Raw genomic sequence first — 18,963 nt, forward strand, 5'->3', positions numbered from 1 at the left:
ACAGGAAAAAAGGGATTTAAAACTACATCTTGAAAAATAATCTTATATGTAACAGAAGGAAAAATGAAATAATATAGTAGCTATCACTAGGTGGTAAGATAAGTAATTTTCTTTTTCATATTTTCTACATTAGCTTTTATATACTAATTAGAGAAGGGAAATGCAATAGATAACGGTGTTCAAACCAGCTGAAGAACATCCCTTTCTAGCAAAAGCACCAATCTGTGCTGAGCTGTGCCTGCTCCCAGGATCCTTGAAGCGGCAGTATGACTATGAAGAGAATGCACACCTCATTTCCCACAATGACACGCTCCCCACCTTTCCTCCAGGTCCAGAATCAATCATTACACATCCCACACAGCTAATCAGCAGCTACTGGGGTACTGAGCATTCATTCCCTTCCCCCATCACAACACTGCACTATTCTCTCGCCAGTGTTCAAAAACATGAAATGTGTGGTTTGATTGTTAAGGGGGAACAGGGTAGGAAAACATTCTGATATGTGCCAGGTTGACTTAAGAACTCCGCCCTTTACCCCTTCATTTTGTGTGTGACGTGTCCAGCTGAGACTTGGACAGGTTGCGGCACTTGCTCAGCAGCCCACCTGTGAGCAGGAGGGTACAGTCAGAACCCAAGTCTTCTGACTCCGCCAACCATCCCCATATGTGTCAATAAAAGCACCCCCTGAACTTTGTGGTTACATGAAAGCTGATTTTGAAAGAGGAACAGGGAACTAGACTCAATATCTCGTAATAACCTATATATGTAACTGAATCACTCTGCTGTACACCTGAAACTAACACAGCATTGTAAATCAACTATACTTCAATGAAAACTAAAATATAAAAAAAAATTTTAAAGAGGAAAGGAATAACAGATGAAAGATCCCTTAGTTGGCATAATAGAATTGATCAATAGAATCTCCTTTCCTAACATACCAATATGATACAAAATTCTCTGGAAGCCATCCCCTTGTAACTAGCTCATTTACATGTTATCAGTAATGTAAACAAGAATGAAACAAAAATGAGTTAAAGTAGCATGACCGGTTGAATAAAAGTACTTACCTGCTTAACTGCGTGTCAGTAGGGTCAAACTGAAAATCTGGAAATGAGGCAACTAGTGAACTCTAGAATATTTGATATAATAGACCTTTTGAAAGAATGCTGAAGAGTACTTACTCCATCAAGTTTTGTACTGGTCTTACATGAGTATTTTTACATTTAAATTGACAGCACTTTCTTGTTGATACTAAAAAAAAGAATGTTGCTGTGAGCAAGCTGTTCCCAAATTAAATCTGCAAAATTTCAAAGTGTTATTTTATCAAAACAAGTTTTAATGAGACATATGTATAAAAGGAAAGGGAGTCGGGGTGGGGACGAAAAAAGGAATGAAAAACTCCCATTGGTAGAAGCGTGCTTCAGCGTTGCAGAAAAAAAGCAATTTCACTTATGGAGACCACTTCAGAAGGTGCTTTCGTATATCTTGTTTGATCCTGACCGCCCTGTTAGGTTGGTGGTTTCACCCCTGTTTTACAGCCAATTTAACAGCTTGGGTAAAGTTAAAAGGTTGGCCCCAGTCTCCCACAAATGGCTGCAGAACTGGAAGTCAAAGCCTAGTCTCCCAAATGCCTGAGTGCCCAGAACCTCCAGGCTGTCTGGAGCTCCCTGGCCATCTCCAATTTCTGAGGCAATCAGTATTTAAAAAAAAAAAAAAAGGTACACAGTCAATCCATGTGTTAAATATGTACATTCAACAAGTTAATGTTTAAAGCACAAAAATATTTACTATTCTAAGATAACAGGATATATATATATCTAGTCCACCGTGACCTTTGTGGTTCTGTGATAAGACAAATCGAATGGCATCTTTTAATTTGTCGGTTTATCTGGGCAACTGCGTGTCTAACCTGATTTGGAAAGGGCAAAGTCTGAATTCTATCCCTTTGTGAATGGGGGTGAATCCCCAGCACAAATGGCTGCTAGTCACTCCCACCCCAGCCCTGGAACTGCTAAACCAGTTGAGCCCAGTGGACCAAGCAGCGACTGGCAGCACAGTGGGGACCACACCATGACCCCGAAACTCCATGGTAACAGCCCTTCTTTACAGTAGAGGATTATGTCACGCCCGCCTGGTCAGACCGCCCCAGAGGGGCACGTTAATTCGCTCTGACATTTCAGGGGAAGCCTAGGCTTGCGGTTTTACCTTTTCCTCAGATTCATCAGTATTTTTAGTGCTCCGTGTCAGGTGGACACTGGGACGTGTTTCCGGAGTTACCGAATGAACGAGAGGAAAGGGACGGAGGATGCGCCCTGCCCGAGGGCCCCCGGCGTGAAGCAGGGGAGAGTGGGGCTCGGGCGGCGACGCAGGCCTGCCTGGCGCCCTGGGCAGGGAGAGCCCTCCTGGCCTAGGAAACCGGAGGCCCCGCCCCCCGCCCCGGGAACGCCCCGCCCCGCGCCCTAGCCCCAACCCCGGAGGGCAGCCTGGCCCCGCGGTCCTAGGGCCGCGGCTCCATCTCCTTGGCAACCAAAGGGACGCTTTCTCCTTAGCAACCAGCGAGGCTCCCACCATGGCTGAAGAAGAGGAAGTTGCTGTCCGGACTGAGAAAGTTAAACGGATCCAGAGGGTGTTTATAAACCTGCTGGACTCATACAGCAGCAGAAACATCGGGAAGGTGAGCGGTGGTGGATGACAGGAGAACCCAAGCCCCCAACTCCCAGTCCCCCGCCCCAGCCCCGGAACCCAGCGAGGGCCTGCACCACCGGACGCTATCAGGGCCTCCCCTAAGGAACCCTCCCTCGTCCTGGGCACGGCCAATGCCCCCTGCTCCCCAGTCTGCACCCAGGCTAGACAAGCGCCCCACCTGGAAGCCCAGGTGTTTGGAGATCTCCGTTCCAGCCGGGGTTCCTCCCCTGTTAGTAAGAGGAAACTGAGGCTTCGAGGCAGAAAGGGGCTTGCCCAAGATCACTTAGCGAGTTGGGGGCAGGACCTGGACATAGGGCCAGGTCTCCGACCTCCTAACCGGGTTCTCTTTCCATTCCCGCCAACTCGTCTGTATCAGGCAACTGACGGAAAGAGAAGTCCAAAACTAAATGCAATAGCAAAGCATTAAAAAGACAGGGGTAGTATGAACTTACTTGTGTCTTTTAAAAAGATAGATACAAATATAGAGAAGACAGATAGATAGATAGACAACCTAAATACAGAAAAACGTCTCAAAGGATACACAAGACACTTAACCGTTATCACCTCTGGAGGATGGGAGTCACTCGTTCATGAACTCCTACTAAAAGGCTGGCACAGTAAATAAGACCAAAAAAGGTTTTGACCCTTGAAGACCCTGCCCCTCTGGAAGGAGACAGACAATAAATAATTACTAGAATAAACAAGATATTTCAATAGGTGATAAGTACTCTGAAGGAAAGAGAATAGAAGAGGTGGACTGGGGAAGAGTGCAGCTGCTTTCAATAGAGTTGCATGAAAGCGCTCTCTTGAAAGGTGACATTTAATCTGACACACACAAGATGAGGGTCCAGCCCGAGGAAATAGTTCCCAGAGGGCACGGCAAAGGCAAAGGTTGCAGAGGACAGAGTGGTGAGGCTGCAGTGAACCAGGGGCTCCAGGGGACAGCAGGCACCATGCCCAGGACCCATGTGGCTTTGGGGCCCGCACAAATGTTATAATTTCTCTTAAAATAGGAAGGAAGCAAATTAAATTTTACAGTCAAAGATAGTGTGTCATTATAGATATACAGTCATAAAATATCATTTTTAATATACTTTTGGCGGAAAGGGGCTGTGAAAGTCAAAATGTGGCCCAGCTCAGCAACTAAACAGTGCCTCACACGTGGTCAGCAGTTCATCGATATTTATTGTGTAAATTAGCAAAACAGAGTCAAGCCCAAAGGCCCAGATCTTGTGGGGCTTTGGTCAGGAATTTGGTTTATGTTCTAAATCCATTGATAGCCATTGGAGTACTTAAAAAGGGACGTGACATGATTGAAATTAGGAGGGAGGGAGGGAAGAGACTTTAACTTTTTACTTTATCCCCTTTTGATCTCTGATTATTTTTTACGACATAATATTTTTACAATAAAACTTTTTGTTGGGAGAGATTTTTTCCAAAGCTTATCAATAACAGAATTTCCGGTTATTCCTTAACAAACCAGGACTTGACTTTCTCAAATTCCAAGTAATTGCTATTGTCTGCACCAAGCAATATGGGAGTAGAAATATAAAGCATCTAAAAAAACGTGGAAACCATGTCTCTTGTCCTCAGGCCTAGCTGAGCAATGCCACCACAGCCCCTTCTCCCCTGGTCTCTGGGTAGTGTGTCAGGGCGGGGCACCTGTACAGCCGGGGTGTCATTATCAGAAGGTCCAACTTCACCCCTTCCTGCCTATGCGATCTTGGGCAAATTACTTATTGCTGGGCCTCAATCTCCTCATCTGTGAAACGGGATAATAAATTGAATATATGTGTTTGAGAGGTAAATGAAAATATATATGGCATACTTGGGAAAAATAGATTCCAATAAGAGATTGAACCTGACACCTTGTCTATTAACTTGGACTGTTTTTTTATCAAAATAAAGGGGGTGGGGCATTCTGTTGTGTTTTTACTCCCAAGGGGTGATATCGTCATGATTATTTACACATGTTTAAACTATAAATTATATGTCTAATATATAAATTAAAATTATTTCTCTTTATATATGAAACCCATGAACATTGCATAAACAACTCACAAAGACAGCTTTTGTAAAACAAAAAAAGGAAACTTTGCCAACCTCATTCTATTTCATTATTCATAGCCACTGGTCCCATGTGGCTGTGGAACGTTTAAAAGTGTCTAGTCCAAATGGAGATGCACTGTAAGTGTAAAATGCACATCAAATTTCAAACACTTACTATGGGAAAAGAAAACAATATATAATATCTCAATAATGTTTATATTGATGACATGTTAAACTGATAATGTTTTGGATATATTGAGTTAAATAAAATGTTACCTAAATTTTTAAAAATTTAAACTTTACCTAAGTTAACTTCACCTGTTTCTTTCTCCTTTTGTTAATGCGGTACTAGCAAATTTAAGTTACCTAAGCCGATCGCATTACATTTCTACCTATCTGTTAGACAAAACGACCATCGTGAATTTAGCCCAGCTCTGCCTGGTGCTAGGGAAGGATAATACCCTTAAGGAGCTTTTAAGCTCTCGAGCCTGAGTTCCTCGCCTATGAAATGGGGAGTCATAATAGTGAATAGACACTTCACTGTGTCGTTGCGGGAATTAAACCAATTTCAATGAGATACCGGTGTACAAAGCATGAGTGGCACCGCTAGCAAGCCTTCAGTAAAGGTCAGGTTTTAGAATCGTCATTCATTGACTGGCCTTACTCTCCGTTGTTCTTAGTATTCAGGAAATTCCTGTTTGCTTGCAGTTTCTCTCTACCTCTGTCGTCGGGGCTTCACTTGAAGAAATTACCGAAGAGGAGGAAAAGCACGATGAAGATAAATCAGCCATGCCAGAAGCCTCCTCAGCCAACCTGAAGGAAGGCACGTTCCAGATAGTGGGCACGCTTTCCACGCTCGAAACCCCCTGCCCCAACTTTGCCATGGAGACCTACTATGTAAGTCCAGAGGGACTGCTGAGAGGGGGCGAAGGGGAGGGCCACACCCTGCTCCGATGCCCTGCCACTGTGTTTGCTCCTTGTCTCCTCTCTCCTGCCAATGTGAGAAGGTGGGGAAGTTGAGGAGAGAGGTGAGGGCAGGTCTTCCTCCTGCGATGGAAATTAACAACCCTTGTCTCTCCACTTTCAAGTCTTGCCTGCAGCAGAGAACTTAAATGAGGTATTCTTAGAAAGTATGGATCTCATTTGGACTTTCAGACTCATAAAGTTCTCTGCCCTGTATTTAAAATGTATTCTGCCCTGCACCACCCCAACATGGCTCTGGGCCATGGCCGGCGCAATCTGTGAAAGAGACATCTCTTTGGGTAATAAGCCACTCAAGGATAACACCATTATATTGCTGTCTTACTGAGAAATACTGCTGCCTTCACATGACAAATTCTACACAGTCCTCATCCAAGGACTTAAATACCTGCAAGAAGGGTGACACTCCCAGCCTAATTCCTCCCATCACCCTGCCTGCAGCCCTCTAGATCCTAGGAGACAGCTTTGCACATGCTGTACCCTGGAATAGCCTTCCCTCTTCCCTCCTCCAACCAGCCCTATTCATCCTTCAGGATTTAATTCGGGTTGTCTTCTCCTCCAGGAAGCCCTCCATGATTCCCCACTCCCAGTTTAGATTCTGAGCTCTCTACCTGCCTAGATTCTTACACTTTTCTCACTCCATTGTTATTATCTGTCTATTGTGGGTCACACTATTAGTATCTGTTCCTTGAGAGTAGAGACAGCACCCCATTTATTCTCATGTGTATCCTTGCACGGTGACGGACAGCACTGGCCCTCAATAAGTATTTGTCAATGAATGAATGAGTCCCCTCCTACCATCTTTGGGAACTTTCTTCACCACTTACCCCCTTTTACCCTCTTCTGGATCTTCACTCGCCACTGGCTTCTTTCTTTCCACCTCTACGAATGCTCACATCTTTCTCGCTGGAAACACACACACACACACACACACACACACACACACACTCTTACTTTGACCTCCCTGCCTCTTTCTCTGCCCATGGCCCCTGCCACCACTGAACTTGAGAGAGGGCTCAGCCACCTTTGCAGGCCTCACTCCTGCACTCTCCAGCCCCCACCCCTTCACAGGAGATGCCCTGGCCATTGTCACCAGCCAGCCCCTCATTACCAAGGGCCTCTCTTCCCTGCTTCCCAGCAGCAGCAGCTGGCAGACTGCCCTTACGCATCCACTCCTTCCCTTTAAATGCAGTTTTTCTCAGAGCTCCCTCCCTTCTCCTAATAGGCATCCTTTCTAAATCTTATTCAGTCCTATAGCTCCAGCTCCCCTGTACAAGCCAACGCCTTTCAAATCCTTCTCCAGCCCTGTTGACCAACCTGCACATCCAACTGCTTCCTAGTCCACTCCCCCAGATGTCCTGCAGCACTTCTATATCAATTTACCCAGGATGAAGTCTCTCACACTCCTCTACAAAACTACTCTGCCCTGGGGCTTCCCTGGTGGCGCAGTGGTTGAGAGTCTGCCTGCTGATGCAGGGGACACGGGTTCGCGCCCCGGTCCAGGAAGATCCCACATGCCACGGAGCGGCTGGGCCCGTGAGCCATGGCTGCTGAGCCTGCGCGTCTGGAGCCTGTGCTCCGCAACGGGAGAGGCCACAACAGTGAGAGGCCCGCGTACCACAAAAAACAAAAAAAAACAAAACAAAAAAAACCCCACTACTCTGCCCTAATTTGTATTAAGGGCCTTGCTGTCTATTATCAGTTTAGGCTGTTTGGGGCTACAAGTAATAGGGAAAAAAAAAGGCAATGCAAATCAGTAACCAATAAGGAATTCATCAACTTACGTGGCTGGTGGTCTCAAGGAAGCACCTGCTTCAGGCCTGGCATGACCCAGGGGCTGCAGCTCCTTTTCCAGCCCTTTTCTGGGCTCTGTCTTCCTCTGGGAGGGACTTCATCCTCAGGTTGGCAGCAAGGCAGCAACATTCCAGGGCTTTGCACACAAACGCAGCAACACTCTGATGAAGAGAACTTCCAGAAGTTCTCAGAAAAAGGAGGATGAACATTCCAGCAGCACCCCACAGGTATCTCCTTGAATCTCAGTGTCTTGAGTTGAGTCACTTGCTGATTCCCGAACCAATCACTTACCCTGAGATCAGTAAGGCCCACCCCTTAAACTAGAAGGTGGAGTTAATTTCCCACAGGCTGAGAAGGGGCGTATCTGCACAAAATTGGGGTTCTGTTGGGAAAGAAGAAAAGGAGATGGATGATTGTAGACAAGCAAGAGTGTCCTTTCCACCATTCCTCACGCACTTGCCCCCATCACAGCTGCAAGCCTGGTATTGCTGTGGGCTCTTGGCTTCCCAGTATAGACTGGAAAACACACGCACACTCACACATACACACACACACGCACACATACACACAAACACACTGCGAGTGCTGTGCGTTCAGTTTTATTTGGGGTTGACTGAGGGCTATAGCCTGGGAGACAGCCTCTCAGAGAGCTCTGAGGAACTGCTCCAGAGAGGTTGGGGTGTGGGGAGTCAGTACGCGTGTGATTTGGGTGAAGGGGCCACGTGCAAGCAAGTACACGTCTCAGCAAAAGGTCAGTTCTAGTCACAAGGAGCAGATCTCTCCAGTCATGCCTTTGGTGCTTTTCTAGGTACGAGAAGACACACGATATTGGGTTCATAAACATTTCTCCTGAAAATGTCTGTCTGAAGTCCTGTCCTGCCAGATTTTTCCAGAGCACAGAGGGCCTCCTTGCTGACCTCAAATTAAAGAGCTCAGCTTCTTATTGAACATGTTACTAAAGAGGTTTCGTCAAAAAGACCAGAGCCCCTGTCATCCTCAGACTCTTCAGATTCTTCTTTCTTTGCGTCTACTTTCTGCTCCTCAGCGGGGGCAGCAGCGGTGGAGGAGGCAGGACCTCCTGCTGGGGCAGCTCCACCAGCCCCTGCACTGCCGATGAGGCTCCCTGTGTGTTGACCTTGGCCAAAGCCTTTGCAGACAATCCTGGCCAGAAAGGTTCAACATTTACACCGGCTGCTTTAATGAGAGCATAGATCTTGTCCTCTGTGACCATCACCTCATCGTCATGCGGGATGAGGGCCGAGAAGATGCAGGCGAGCTCCGAGACGGAGGCCATGGTGCGGGGCCAGTGCTAGGCGGGGGCTGCCGGACAGATGAAGTGAGGGCCTCGCCCCAACGCGGCCTTAGCTTCCTTGGAAGGACGGAGCACCTTAGCGGCAGCTGAAGGAAGGGAGGCCTCAACTCGTGTCTTTAATCGCTCTCGAAAGAATGCCTACTTTCCATTCTCCTGGCTATCTGCGTTGCTTCAGATCTCATCACTGATCACTCTTTATACCTGAATTTGATTCAGTGAATGAGTATTGAGCACTTTGAAGACCCACAGAAAAACACGGAGCTCACAGCCTAGCAGGAACTCTGCAATGTCAACTAGTGACTCCAGAGCAGGACAGTGACATGATGACAGAGGTGTGCACACAGCCGCGTCCAGAGCGCTCTGAACAGGGCAGTATGAATTCTCAGTCTTATCTATAGAGCCAGGCAAACGGAGCTTCAGACGCCTCCCTGCCACACAGAGCAAGACCCCCTAACCTCCTCTGATCGGGAGATTCTGCACAGCTGGCCCTCCTTTGGGAGCTTGGGGTCTACTGGTGATGCTGGGACTGAGGCTGAACCTCCAGGGCTGAATAGAGCTTTCCAAGCAGATAAAAGGACAAGGAAATGACACACAAGGGGCACCTGGCAAAGTGTATGGTGTGCTTTGGAATAGAAAGCATCGGTATAGCTAGAGCTTGGGTTCTGGGCAGCCAAGGGGAGGAAGCAAGAGTGGCATGAAAGGTGAGAGAGAATGGAGGATGGAAAAACATTAGGCTGGTCCAGGTTGTCAAAGGTGCTTTTGCCTGGCTCAGCAAATGGCCTGCTAGTCCGTGAACTTCCCAGGCTCTGCTGAGTGAGCTTGTATTCACCCTTTCAGCCCAGCTCAAATGTCAACTCCTATGAGCCATAGTCCCATACTTCACCTAGTCCATCAAACCTCAAATGTACTTCTATGATAGCCCTTTCTACATTGGGGGCTGCCACGTAGGGCTGTACAGATTGCACACTGCGCAAGGTTGCCCAGCTATGGGCATGGGTAGGAGCTGAAAAGTGATGTGTTCTGCTGGCTACAGTGTGTCCCAGACTGGGTGCCTTATAATTTTTCCACCAAGAGCAGGTTTCCTTTTTCTAATTTGTACAAAGGCTTCATATGTGCTTAGTTGCGCCCTCGTCCACATTAGACCCTAGTTATTTGTTAAAATTTTGCCAACAACACACATACACACACATGCGCGCGCGCATGCGCGCGCACTAATCTGTAATATCAACAATCATACATTATTTATTTTGCCTTTCCCCTTGGGGTGAAAATGAGGGCCCACAAATATTTACTGGGGGAACAAATGAATGCACAATCATGGTCACTCAATATCTGGTCAGGATGACCATTCTCTTGAAAACGTGTCTGTTTCATCCTCAATCATTCCAATCATGATTTACCAAGTGTGCGTGTTTTCCTTTGGACACAGTGATCACCAAAGTTACTTTCATCCCATATAAGAACTTGGTATTTTTAACCATTAAAAGTTTCTGTTTTTTTTAAAATACTCCCTGCTGTCAACTGTAATAAGGTACCTTACATCTCGAATGAGACCAGATTAATTCCATTTTGAGGATTCTGAAATAATCCATATTAATCACTTATCAGCATTTCTGAGTGATTCATGATCTATAGTTGCTCAAAGAATCTTGCATAGAGCTTGAGTTTGTTTTAAATGCCTCACACATTTTCTTCCAGTGTGTTCTAATTCTTTCTTCCTGAATCGGGGTTTAAACAGCATGCAGAAATAGTACCTAAGATCATTATGCAATTTTCTTATTCATCTGTTCCAGGCTATTTACATAAACTTTGTTACTTGAAAACTACACACAGAAGAGAGCCAAAATTTCATTTTAAATAAAAAAATCCTTCTGCGAATGTTTCCTGTGGGACTCTCCAGGCAACATATCTCATTTGGAAATTGTCACTCTCATCTAAATATTAAGGTTACTTTGTGCGCTTCTTGCAACAAATGACTGTCAACTTTCTTTTTCAGGCTATCTCTCGAGAAGACCTTCTCATGCACCTGCTGGAATGTGATGTTATCATTTATAACATCACTGAGAACCCCCAGCAAGTGGAGGAAGCCATCTGGGCAGTCTCTGGTCAGTGAGATGCACCCTTGATCTCCAGGGACGGGACTTTTTTACTTTACCTAAGAGTCATCTCAGGAACACTAGGCAAATTAGGACCGTGGAAGAACTGATCTGAAATTCACCTAAAACAGGAAGTGAAATCAGACTAGTGGATACGCCTGTGGATAGCATTAAAACATAAAGGGAGGCATATGAAAATATGTAAGAGTTTATGTGAGGGACTTCCCTGGTGGTCCAGTGGTTAGGACTTTGTGCTTCCAGTGCAGGGGGCATGGGTTCCATCCCTGGTTGGGGAAATAAGATCCCACATCCCACATAATGTGCAGGGTGGCCAAAATAAATAAATACATAAAAATAAAGTTGATGTTTACTGCATTTGACAGTGTTTCTTATTATATATATAAAAAAAGAAGAGTTTATATGAACAAAACTCAATTCATATTGGGAATTCCCTGGCGGTCCAGTGGTTAGGACTGTTTGTGATTAGCTGTTCTTAGGTTTGGGTTTGCTTATTTATGCTGCTAAGCTATTAGGACCACCTCAATCTAATGGCTTCCTTGTTTAATTAATTTAGCAACAGGAGCTTCCGAAGAATAGAATTTTTTAAATTGAAATATAGTTAATGTACGATATTATAAGTTATAGGTGTACAGTACAGTGATTCAAAATGTTTAAAGGTTATACTCCGTTTATAGTTGTTATAAAATACTGCCTGTTCCCTGTGTTGTACATCATATCCTTGTAGCTTATTTTATACCTAATAGTTTGTACCTCTTAATCCTCTACCGCATAAAGCCCTTCCCCCTTCCTCTCCCCACTGGTAACCACTAGCTCGTTCTCTATATCTGTGAGTCTGCTTCTTTTTTGTTATAGTCACTAGTTTGTTGTATTTTTTAGTAATATCATACAGTATTTATCCTTCTCTGTCTGACTTATTTTACTTGGCATAATATGTCCATCCATGTTGTTGCAAATGGCAAAATTTCATTCTTTTTTATAGCTGAGTAGTATTCCCTTGTATATATATTCACCAATTTTTCTGTATCCATTCATCTGTTGATGGACCTTAGGTTGCTTCCATATCTTGCCAATTATAAATAATGCTGCTAGGAACATTGGGGTACATGTATCTTTTGGAATTAGTGTTTTCATTTTTTTAGATATAGACCCAAGAGTGGAGTTGCTGGGTCATATGGTAGTTCTGTTTTTGGTTTTTTGAGAAACCGCCATACTGTTTTCCACAATGGCTGCACCAATGTACATTCCCACCAACAGTGCATGAAGGGTTCCCTTTTCTCCACATCTTCGCCAACACTTGTTATTTGTTGTCTTTTTGATGATGGCCATTCTGACAGTTGTGAGGTGGTATCTCTGTGGTTTTGATTTGCCTCTCCCTGATGATTAGCCATGTTGAGCATCTTTTCATGTGCCTGTTGGCCATCTGTATGTCTTCTTTGGAAAGATGTCTACTTAGTTCTTCTGCCCATTTTTTAATCTGGGTCGTTTGTTTTTTTGATGTTGGGTTGTATGAGCTGTTTATATATGTTGGCTATTAACCCCTTATCATTTATATCATTTGCAAATATTTTCTCCCATTCAGTAGGTTGTCTTTTCATTTTGTCAGTGTTTTCCTTTGTTGTGCAAGAGCTTTTAAATTTAATTAGGTCCCATTTGTTTATTTTTGCTTTTATTTCCTTTGCTTCAGGAGAGAGATCCAAAAAACTACTGCTACAATTTATGTCAAAGAGTGTTCCGCCTATGTTTTCCTCTAGGAGTTTTATGGTTTCTGGTCTTACATTTAGGTCTTTAATCCATTTTGAGTTTATTTTTGTATATGATGTCAGAGAATGTTCTAATTTCATTCTTTTACATGTAGCTGTCCAGTTTTCCCAACACCATTTATTGAAGAGACTGTCTTTTCTTGCCTCCTTTGTCATAGATGAACTGACCATAAGTGCATGGGTTTATTTCTGGGCTGTCTATTCTGTTCCATTGATTTATGTGTCCAAAGAATAGAATATTTTTGATCATTAAAAGAAACATTAACTTTCAAAATTCAACCTTTATTCATTCCACAGGTATGGCTTAAGGAGGTGGGGTTGAACGTATTGGGAAGATACAAAGACAAATTTGAAAAAAAAGATACCCTCAAGGCTCTTGTAGGCCCACAAGAGAGCTAAGGGACTCGGGAGAAACTTTCATGCAGGGCAGAGAATGACATGTTGACACAAAAGCTATCACAAGATGGATGTGACTTTAGGAGGAGAGGAATTATTTAGTTTTAAAATTTTTTTATTTTTGGCTGTGTTGGGTCTTTGTTGCTGCACGGTGGCTTTTCTCTAGTTGCAGCAAGCGGGGGCTGCTCTTCGTTGCGGTGCGCGGGCTTCTCATCGCAGTGGCTTCTCTTGTTGCAGAGCACGGGCTCTAGGCACGCGGGCTTCAGTAGTTGTGGCGTGCAGCCTCAGTAGTTGTGCCTTGCGGGCTCTAGAGTGCAGGTTCAGTAGTTGTGGTGCACGGGCTTAGTCGCTCTGCAGCATGTGGGATCTTCCCAGACCAGGGCTTGAACCTGTGTCCCCTGCATTGGCAGGTGGATTCTTAACCACTGCACCACCCGGGAAACCCCAGGAGAAAAGGAATTATTTCTAACTGTGAGGATTTGATTCAGTTCAACAAGCGTTCCCCAATAGCAAGGGTCAGGAAGGGGTCGCAGAGAACACGTTCATATTTTAAATGCATTGAAAAAGGTAATGAACTCTAAGGGACAAGATGAAGTTTAGCAATTTGGTGCTTTGTGATTCATCCCCTTATTAAGTCCGGATCAAAGGAGAGAGCAAATCAGCTTATTTGAATTGCCATTCTAGGCTAGGAGGACAGCCAAAAAGACACAAGCACCTTACTTTGCAGTGTTTTTTACACTTCAGTATGTTGCTTTTTGGCAGATGAGTTCAGGCGTCAGCAAACTTTTTCTGTTAAAGGCCAGATAGTAAATATGTTTAGCTTTTCAAGCCAACTCCTCTGCTGTTGTAGCAAGAATGCAACTATAGACAATATGTAAATGAATGGGCCGGGTTCCAATAAAACTTTATTTACAAAAACAGGCGGTACATTGCCAACCCCTGAATAAGACCAATAGCAAAGCTATATTTTGGCTCATGTTCAGAGAAATGGAATGAAGCCTCAGTCATGTCTGTACCATATTCAGAGAAATCATGATGAAAAAGTACTCTCTGTGGATGTGCTGGAGTCCTCAGGAGCTCAGAATGTTTGATTTCTCATTTATCCCTGTGGGCCTAAGTTTCATTCAGTAAGAGACAAATCAATAACATGAACAATGTGTCATCTTTTGAAACAGAGCTTTTTAAACGCCTACTGTCCACATGTTTATCCCTTTGCAAATATTTACAGATGATGTGTAATTGCACTTTCTAAGATAATCTCACCACCTAAAATAATAATCAGACCTAATGTTTACTGAGTTCTTATTTTGTGCCAGTCTTTGGAAATTGATTTTTTTCTATATCATGTACTCACAATTTTCTTTACATTTTAATTTTTTTTCTGAAATAAAACCTGGACATGTTTTGAAAGTTAAAAAGCACAGTAGGATTTAGAATAAAAAGCAACAATTCCCTGCATTTCTTTTCCATCCCATCTCTACTGTTCAAAAGGAACCTCGGGCTTCCCTGGTGGTGCAGTGATTGGGGATCTGTGTCCCGGTCCGGGAGGATCCCACATGCCGCGGAGCGGCTGGGCCCGTGGACCATGTCCGCTGGGCCTGTGCATCCGGAGCCTGTGCTCTGCAGTGGGAGAGGCCGCAGCGGTGAGAGGCCCGCGTACCGCAAAAACAAACAAAAAAGGAACCTCATTTAACCCACTTGTTCCTTTTAATACACAAAAATGCCTGCACTGATGTCCTCCGATTATGAACTTTAGACATTAACCACTGAGCTCCTGCTATGACAGATGAGCTTCAGCACCTAATAAGATGTCTCCCACTAATCATCAAGGGAAGATAGTAGTTCTCAAACTTTGACACTGCATTTCCTTTCATGAGCTTTAAAATGTAGAGTATGTTCTGTATTGCTTCCTTCTTCATTCTAATAAAGAGCTTTAAATAATTAGGACAATTTTATTCTCTATTTGGTGAAAAACTTTTAAATGTGTTACCTCTTTTTTGGGATACAAAGTGTTTGTTTCTGTAAGAAAGTATAGCCCTTGGTCAGTCATGGGGGACTGGGTGAGTGGGGAGGACATGGGGTGGGTGGGGCTATAGAGAGAATAGTAGAGGGAACTTTCTCACTTTACCTCATGTACTTTCTGAGATTTGGGGAGTTTTCTGTTTTTGTTTTTACAGTGGATATGTATTACTTCTTAATGATGTTTTATTGAACTATTTTCAAATATTTTAATATAAAAGAATTCCTCTACCTTGCCTTTCACAGATACTATCAAAGGAAGGCAAAACTGGAGAAAGAAATGAAGTATAAGAAATGCAAGAAAACATTTGTATATATGGATAAAATGTGCTGCTCGTTCACAAGTGAACAAGCAGATCATTTTAGACCCATTAAAATGATCACAAATAAAAAAGGATAACCCAGTTAGAAGACCTCTAAGTGTGCCAAGCGTTCACAAAATAGGCCAATCTGAGGCACAGCAGAGCAGGAAGGGTAAAGAACAAAATTAAATTGAAGAGGCGGTTTTTGTTAATAGAATAAAAATAGAAACTAAAGTTAACATTTCGTTGGGATTAATATGTGGACATAGTGTTCTTTTTTTTTTTAAATCTTTACTGGAGTATAATTGCTTTACAATGGTGTGTTAGTTTCTGCTTTATAACAAAGTGAACCAGCTATACATATACACATATCCCCATATCTCTTCCCTCTTGAGTCTCCCTCCCTATCCCACCCCTCTAGGTGGTCACAAAGCACCGAGCTGATCTCCCTGTGCTATGTGGCTGCTTCCCACTAGCTATCTATTTCACGTCTGGTAGTGTATATATATGTCCATGCCACTCTCTCACTTTGTCCCAGCTTACCCTTCCCCCTCCCCGTGTCCTCAAGTCCACTCTCTAGTAGGTCTGTGGACATAGTGTTCCTAGACTTAATTCAATAATACTCTCTCACCTTACGGTTGGATTCCATGAGTTTATTAGATTCAGGATATCAGTATTTTATTGTTTTCCTTTTTGTTCGAGAAATCAGCTCATGAGACTAAAATTTACCATGACTACTGTGTCGCTTAGATCCTCTGACAATTTAAGTATGTCTCATTTTAGTTTTTGTTTTTTCCTGGAAAGTTATACATTATGAAAAATATTTTAGTGGAATCACATGCCAGAAAGTATTCAAGGAGATTCAGTGCTTAAATGTGTGGGGAGCCCTCCTGGGGAATGACAAACCCTTTGGAAACCAAACACTCCCAGGTCCAGGCCACCACTATTCTAAATTCCCATCTCTACAGATGGTTCCTAATCAAGCATCGGAGTGTTACCAAAGCCCTCCCTCCACACACAGCCCACAGCCCCCAACGCATAAGCTGCTCTCCCCCAGCCAGGGGGAGTGGAGGGGGAGGGAATTACTTCCTTCTGCAAGCGCTTAGGCTAAATAGCACTGCTTTATGTGAAATCGTGAGAGGGCCTTGCCCATAAAAAAGAATGAAATCATGCCATTTGCAGCAACATGGATGGACCTAGAGATGATCATACTAAGTGAAGTAAGTCAGACAGAGAAAGACAAATATCACATGATATCACTTATATGTGGAATGGAAGAAAATCATGTAAGTGAACTTATTTACAAACTGGAAATAGGCTCACAGACATAGAGAACAAACTTATGGTTACCAGAGGGGAGAAGGTAAGGAGATAAATTAGGAGTTTGGGATTAGCATATACACACTACTATATACAAACTAGATAAAGAGCAAGGATTTACTGTATGGCACAGGGAACTATATTCAAGGTCTTGTAATAACCTATAATGGAAAAGAATCTGAAAAAGAATATATTAGATATAGATATAGATAGATATAAATGAATCACTTTTCTGTACACCTGAAGCTAACACAACATTGTAAATTAGCTATACTTTAATTTTTTTAAATGGTTAAAAAAGAAACAGAGGGCCTTGCTTTCTGATTTGGGGCCTCCACTCCATTCTCCATGCAGCTGGAGGGGGTGCACAGGCCGGGCAACCAGGCTTCCTGGATCGGACTCTATACCACCACCTCACTCCGTGATCCTGGGCAAACTGTGCCTCAGCTCCCTTAGAAGGTAGAAACAGAGATGAGAGTATCTATCCCCCGATGGTGAGAATTCGATAAAGCCCATGAACTGTTCCCATCCGTGTCAGCTATTATCAGTATCACGAGCCCTCCCCAAAAGTGAAAGCACACTGCTGCAGGCCAGGAAATAGGAAGGGGCTGAAGATTTGAGCTGGGCTCAGGAGAGGTCGGGTAGCTGGAGGGGGGCAGCCAGGGACAGAGATGGGGAGGGGAGCAGCATCAGAGGGGATGCCCCCCTGGGGTAAAGCCACTCCTTGAAAGAGGAGTCACTTCAAGTCCCGCTGGTAATTAAAAGTACACATGATTTTAAACCACGTTCTAAATGGATCCAAGTAACTGCTTGGCTTTTTGGCCCTACAGCCCTGAATGAAGAAATCAGCCATTTCGAAAAGCGGAAGGTGTTTATTTTAGTGTCCACGGTGATGACCTGGGCGCGGTCCAAACCCCTGGACCCAGTAAGTAGTGTGCTGGCTTTTCCTTTATGCAACATTTCACCCCCGATTCCTTGTAATCTGCACGCGAGAACTTTCTATAGTGGATGGTGTATTCTTACACTTCTGAACCCTACCCCGTAATAAACACTGCAGAGTTCACAGGCTCAAAGAACACTCCATTCTAAGGGGCCACATTGTTTTACATGCCCCTTAGAAGAAAATGCCGCCTAGTCAAGTATAACAATGCTTATCACTTTTTATTTTAAATGTATTGAAAGCCCTCTCTTTTAGACTTATTTAGACCTATATCTTTGTCATATACATTCCTGTGCATACATTAAAAGGAAAAATATAAGCAAAATACGGTGGTTATAGTATTCCCCAAACTTCTTCAAACTCAGAGTCCAGTTTCTCTGAATCACACCTGCATTCTGTCTGTTTTCACACAATAACTTAGTATAAAACCTGAGTCATGTCATTTATTTCTAGGTAGTTTCCTATAAAGCTCATGGTTATCATTTTGCAAAAAACATGGATTCAGAGTCATTCTTCTAGTATTGCTTATTTTCTCCCCTGAGACCAGATTTCCATTTGCTTCTCTGCTCCAGTGCCTCTGTGCCTATGAACTACCTTTTCATCTCAGTGCTGAGTCACACTCTAATCTTTTTAAAGACATCTGCGAAAGGCAATTAGACCAAAATGCATAGTACCTAACTCAGTTTAAGGATGACAGTATGTGCTCAAGGTGACCTGAAGGTGACCCAGGCTCCAGCGAGGACAGCACCGTTGCTTCTTGACTGAAGCATCGGATGCTCCTCTACATTGTGATAAACATGGATGACAAGACACATTCTAATTTCAGAGATGTTAAAATGTGAAAAAAAAAATGCACGTGTTAGACTCAATGGAATACATTATTTATAGTAAGGAAATATTTAGGGATTTATCATACTTACTGCATCAAAGGCCGTTTGTTTGTTTAATTATCTCTCCCTCAGTGGACTGGGAGGTCTTTGAGGGCAGGGACCAGAGGTTTCCTGACCTTTTCCTATAAAGCTCTCCCACCTACTACTCCATTTGGTTGCTATCATCTCAAGGAGCAGGCCAGTCATTTTATTCCTGTTGAGTTCTATCCCTCAAAGAGTCTAGTAAGTGTCTGCTACAAAACAGTCATTGGCCATTTGACTGGACGATCATTTTGCTGGCCTGATCGATCATCATCACTCCTTCAGTTATAAACTAACTTGTACTGACTTAAGCGAAATGGGGATTAATTGACTCATATAACTGGTAAGTCCAATAATGGACTTCAGGCACAGCTGGA

General features: G+C 43.7%; 1 protein-coding gene across 4 annotated transcripts in view; it reads left to right on the plus strand.

The window, feature by feature from the left end:
- The first annotated feature begins 2,527 nt into the window (after positions 1-2,527).
- The window catches only part of AK7 (adenylate kinase 7), a 54,228-nt gene continuing 37,792 nt past the window's right edge, over positions 2,528-18,963 (plus strand). For 3 of the 4 annotated variants that reach the window (XM_033439628.2, XM_033440605.2, XM_033440154.2), the window contains exons 1-4: positions 2,544-2,674; positions 5,443-5,631; positions 10,818-10,926; positions 17,566-17,660. In XM_033439628.2, coding sequence (XP_033295519.1) covers positions 2,570-2,674; positions 5,443-5,631; positions 10,818-10,926; positions 17,566-17,660 — 498 coding nt within the window. In that variant the 5' untranslated portion in view covers positions 2,544-2,569. Of the gene's footprint in view, positions 2,675-5,442; positions 5,632-10,817; positions 10,927-17,565; positions 17,661-18,963 lie in introns of all 4 variants that reach the window. The other variant, XM_004262378.2, reaches the window with a different exon arrangement.

This window comes from Orcinus orca, chromosome 2, assembly GCF_937001465.1.
Source record: "Orcinus orca chromosome 2, mOrcOrc1.1, whole genome shotgun sequence".
NCBI classification, from domain to species: domain Eukaryota; kingdom Metazoa; phylum Chordata; class Mammalia; order Artiodactyla; family Delphinidae; genus Orcinus; species Orcinus orca.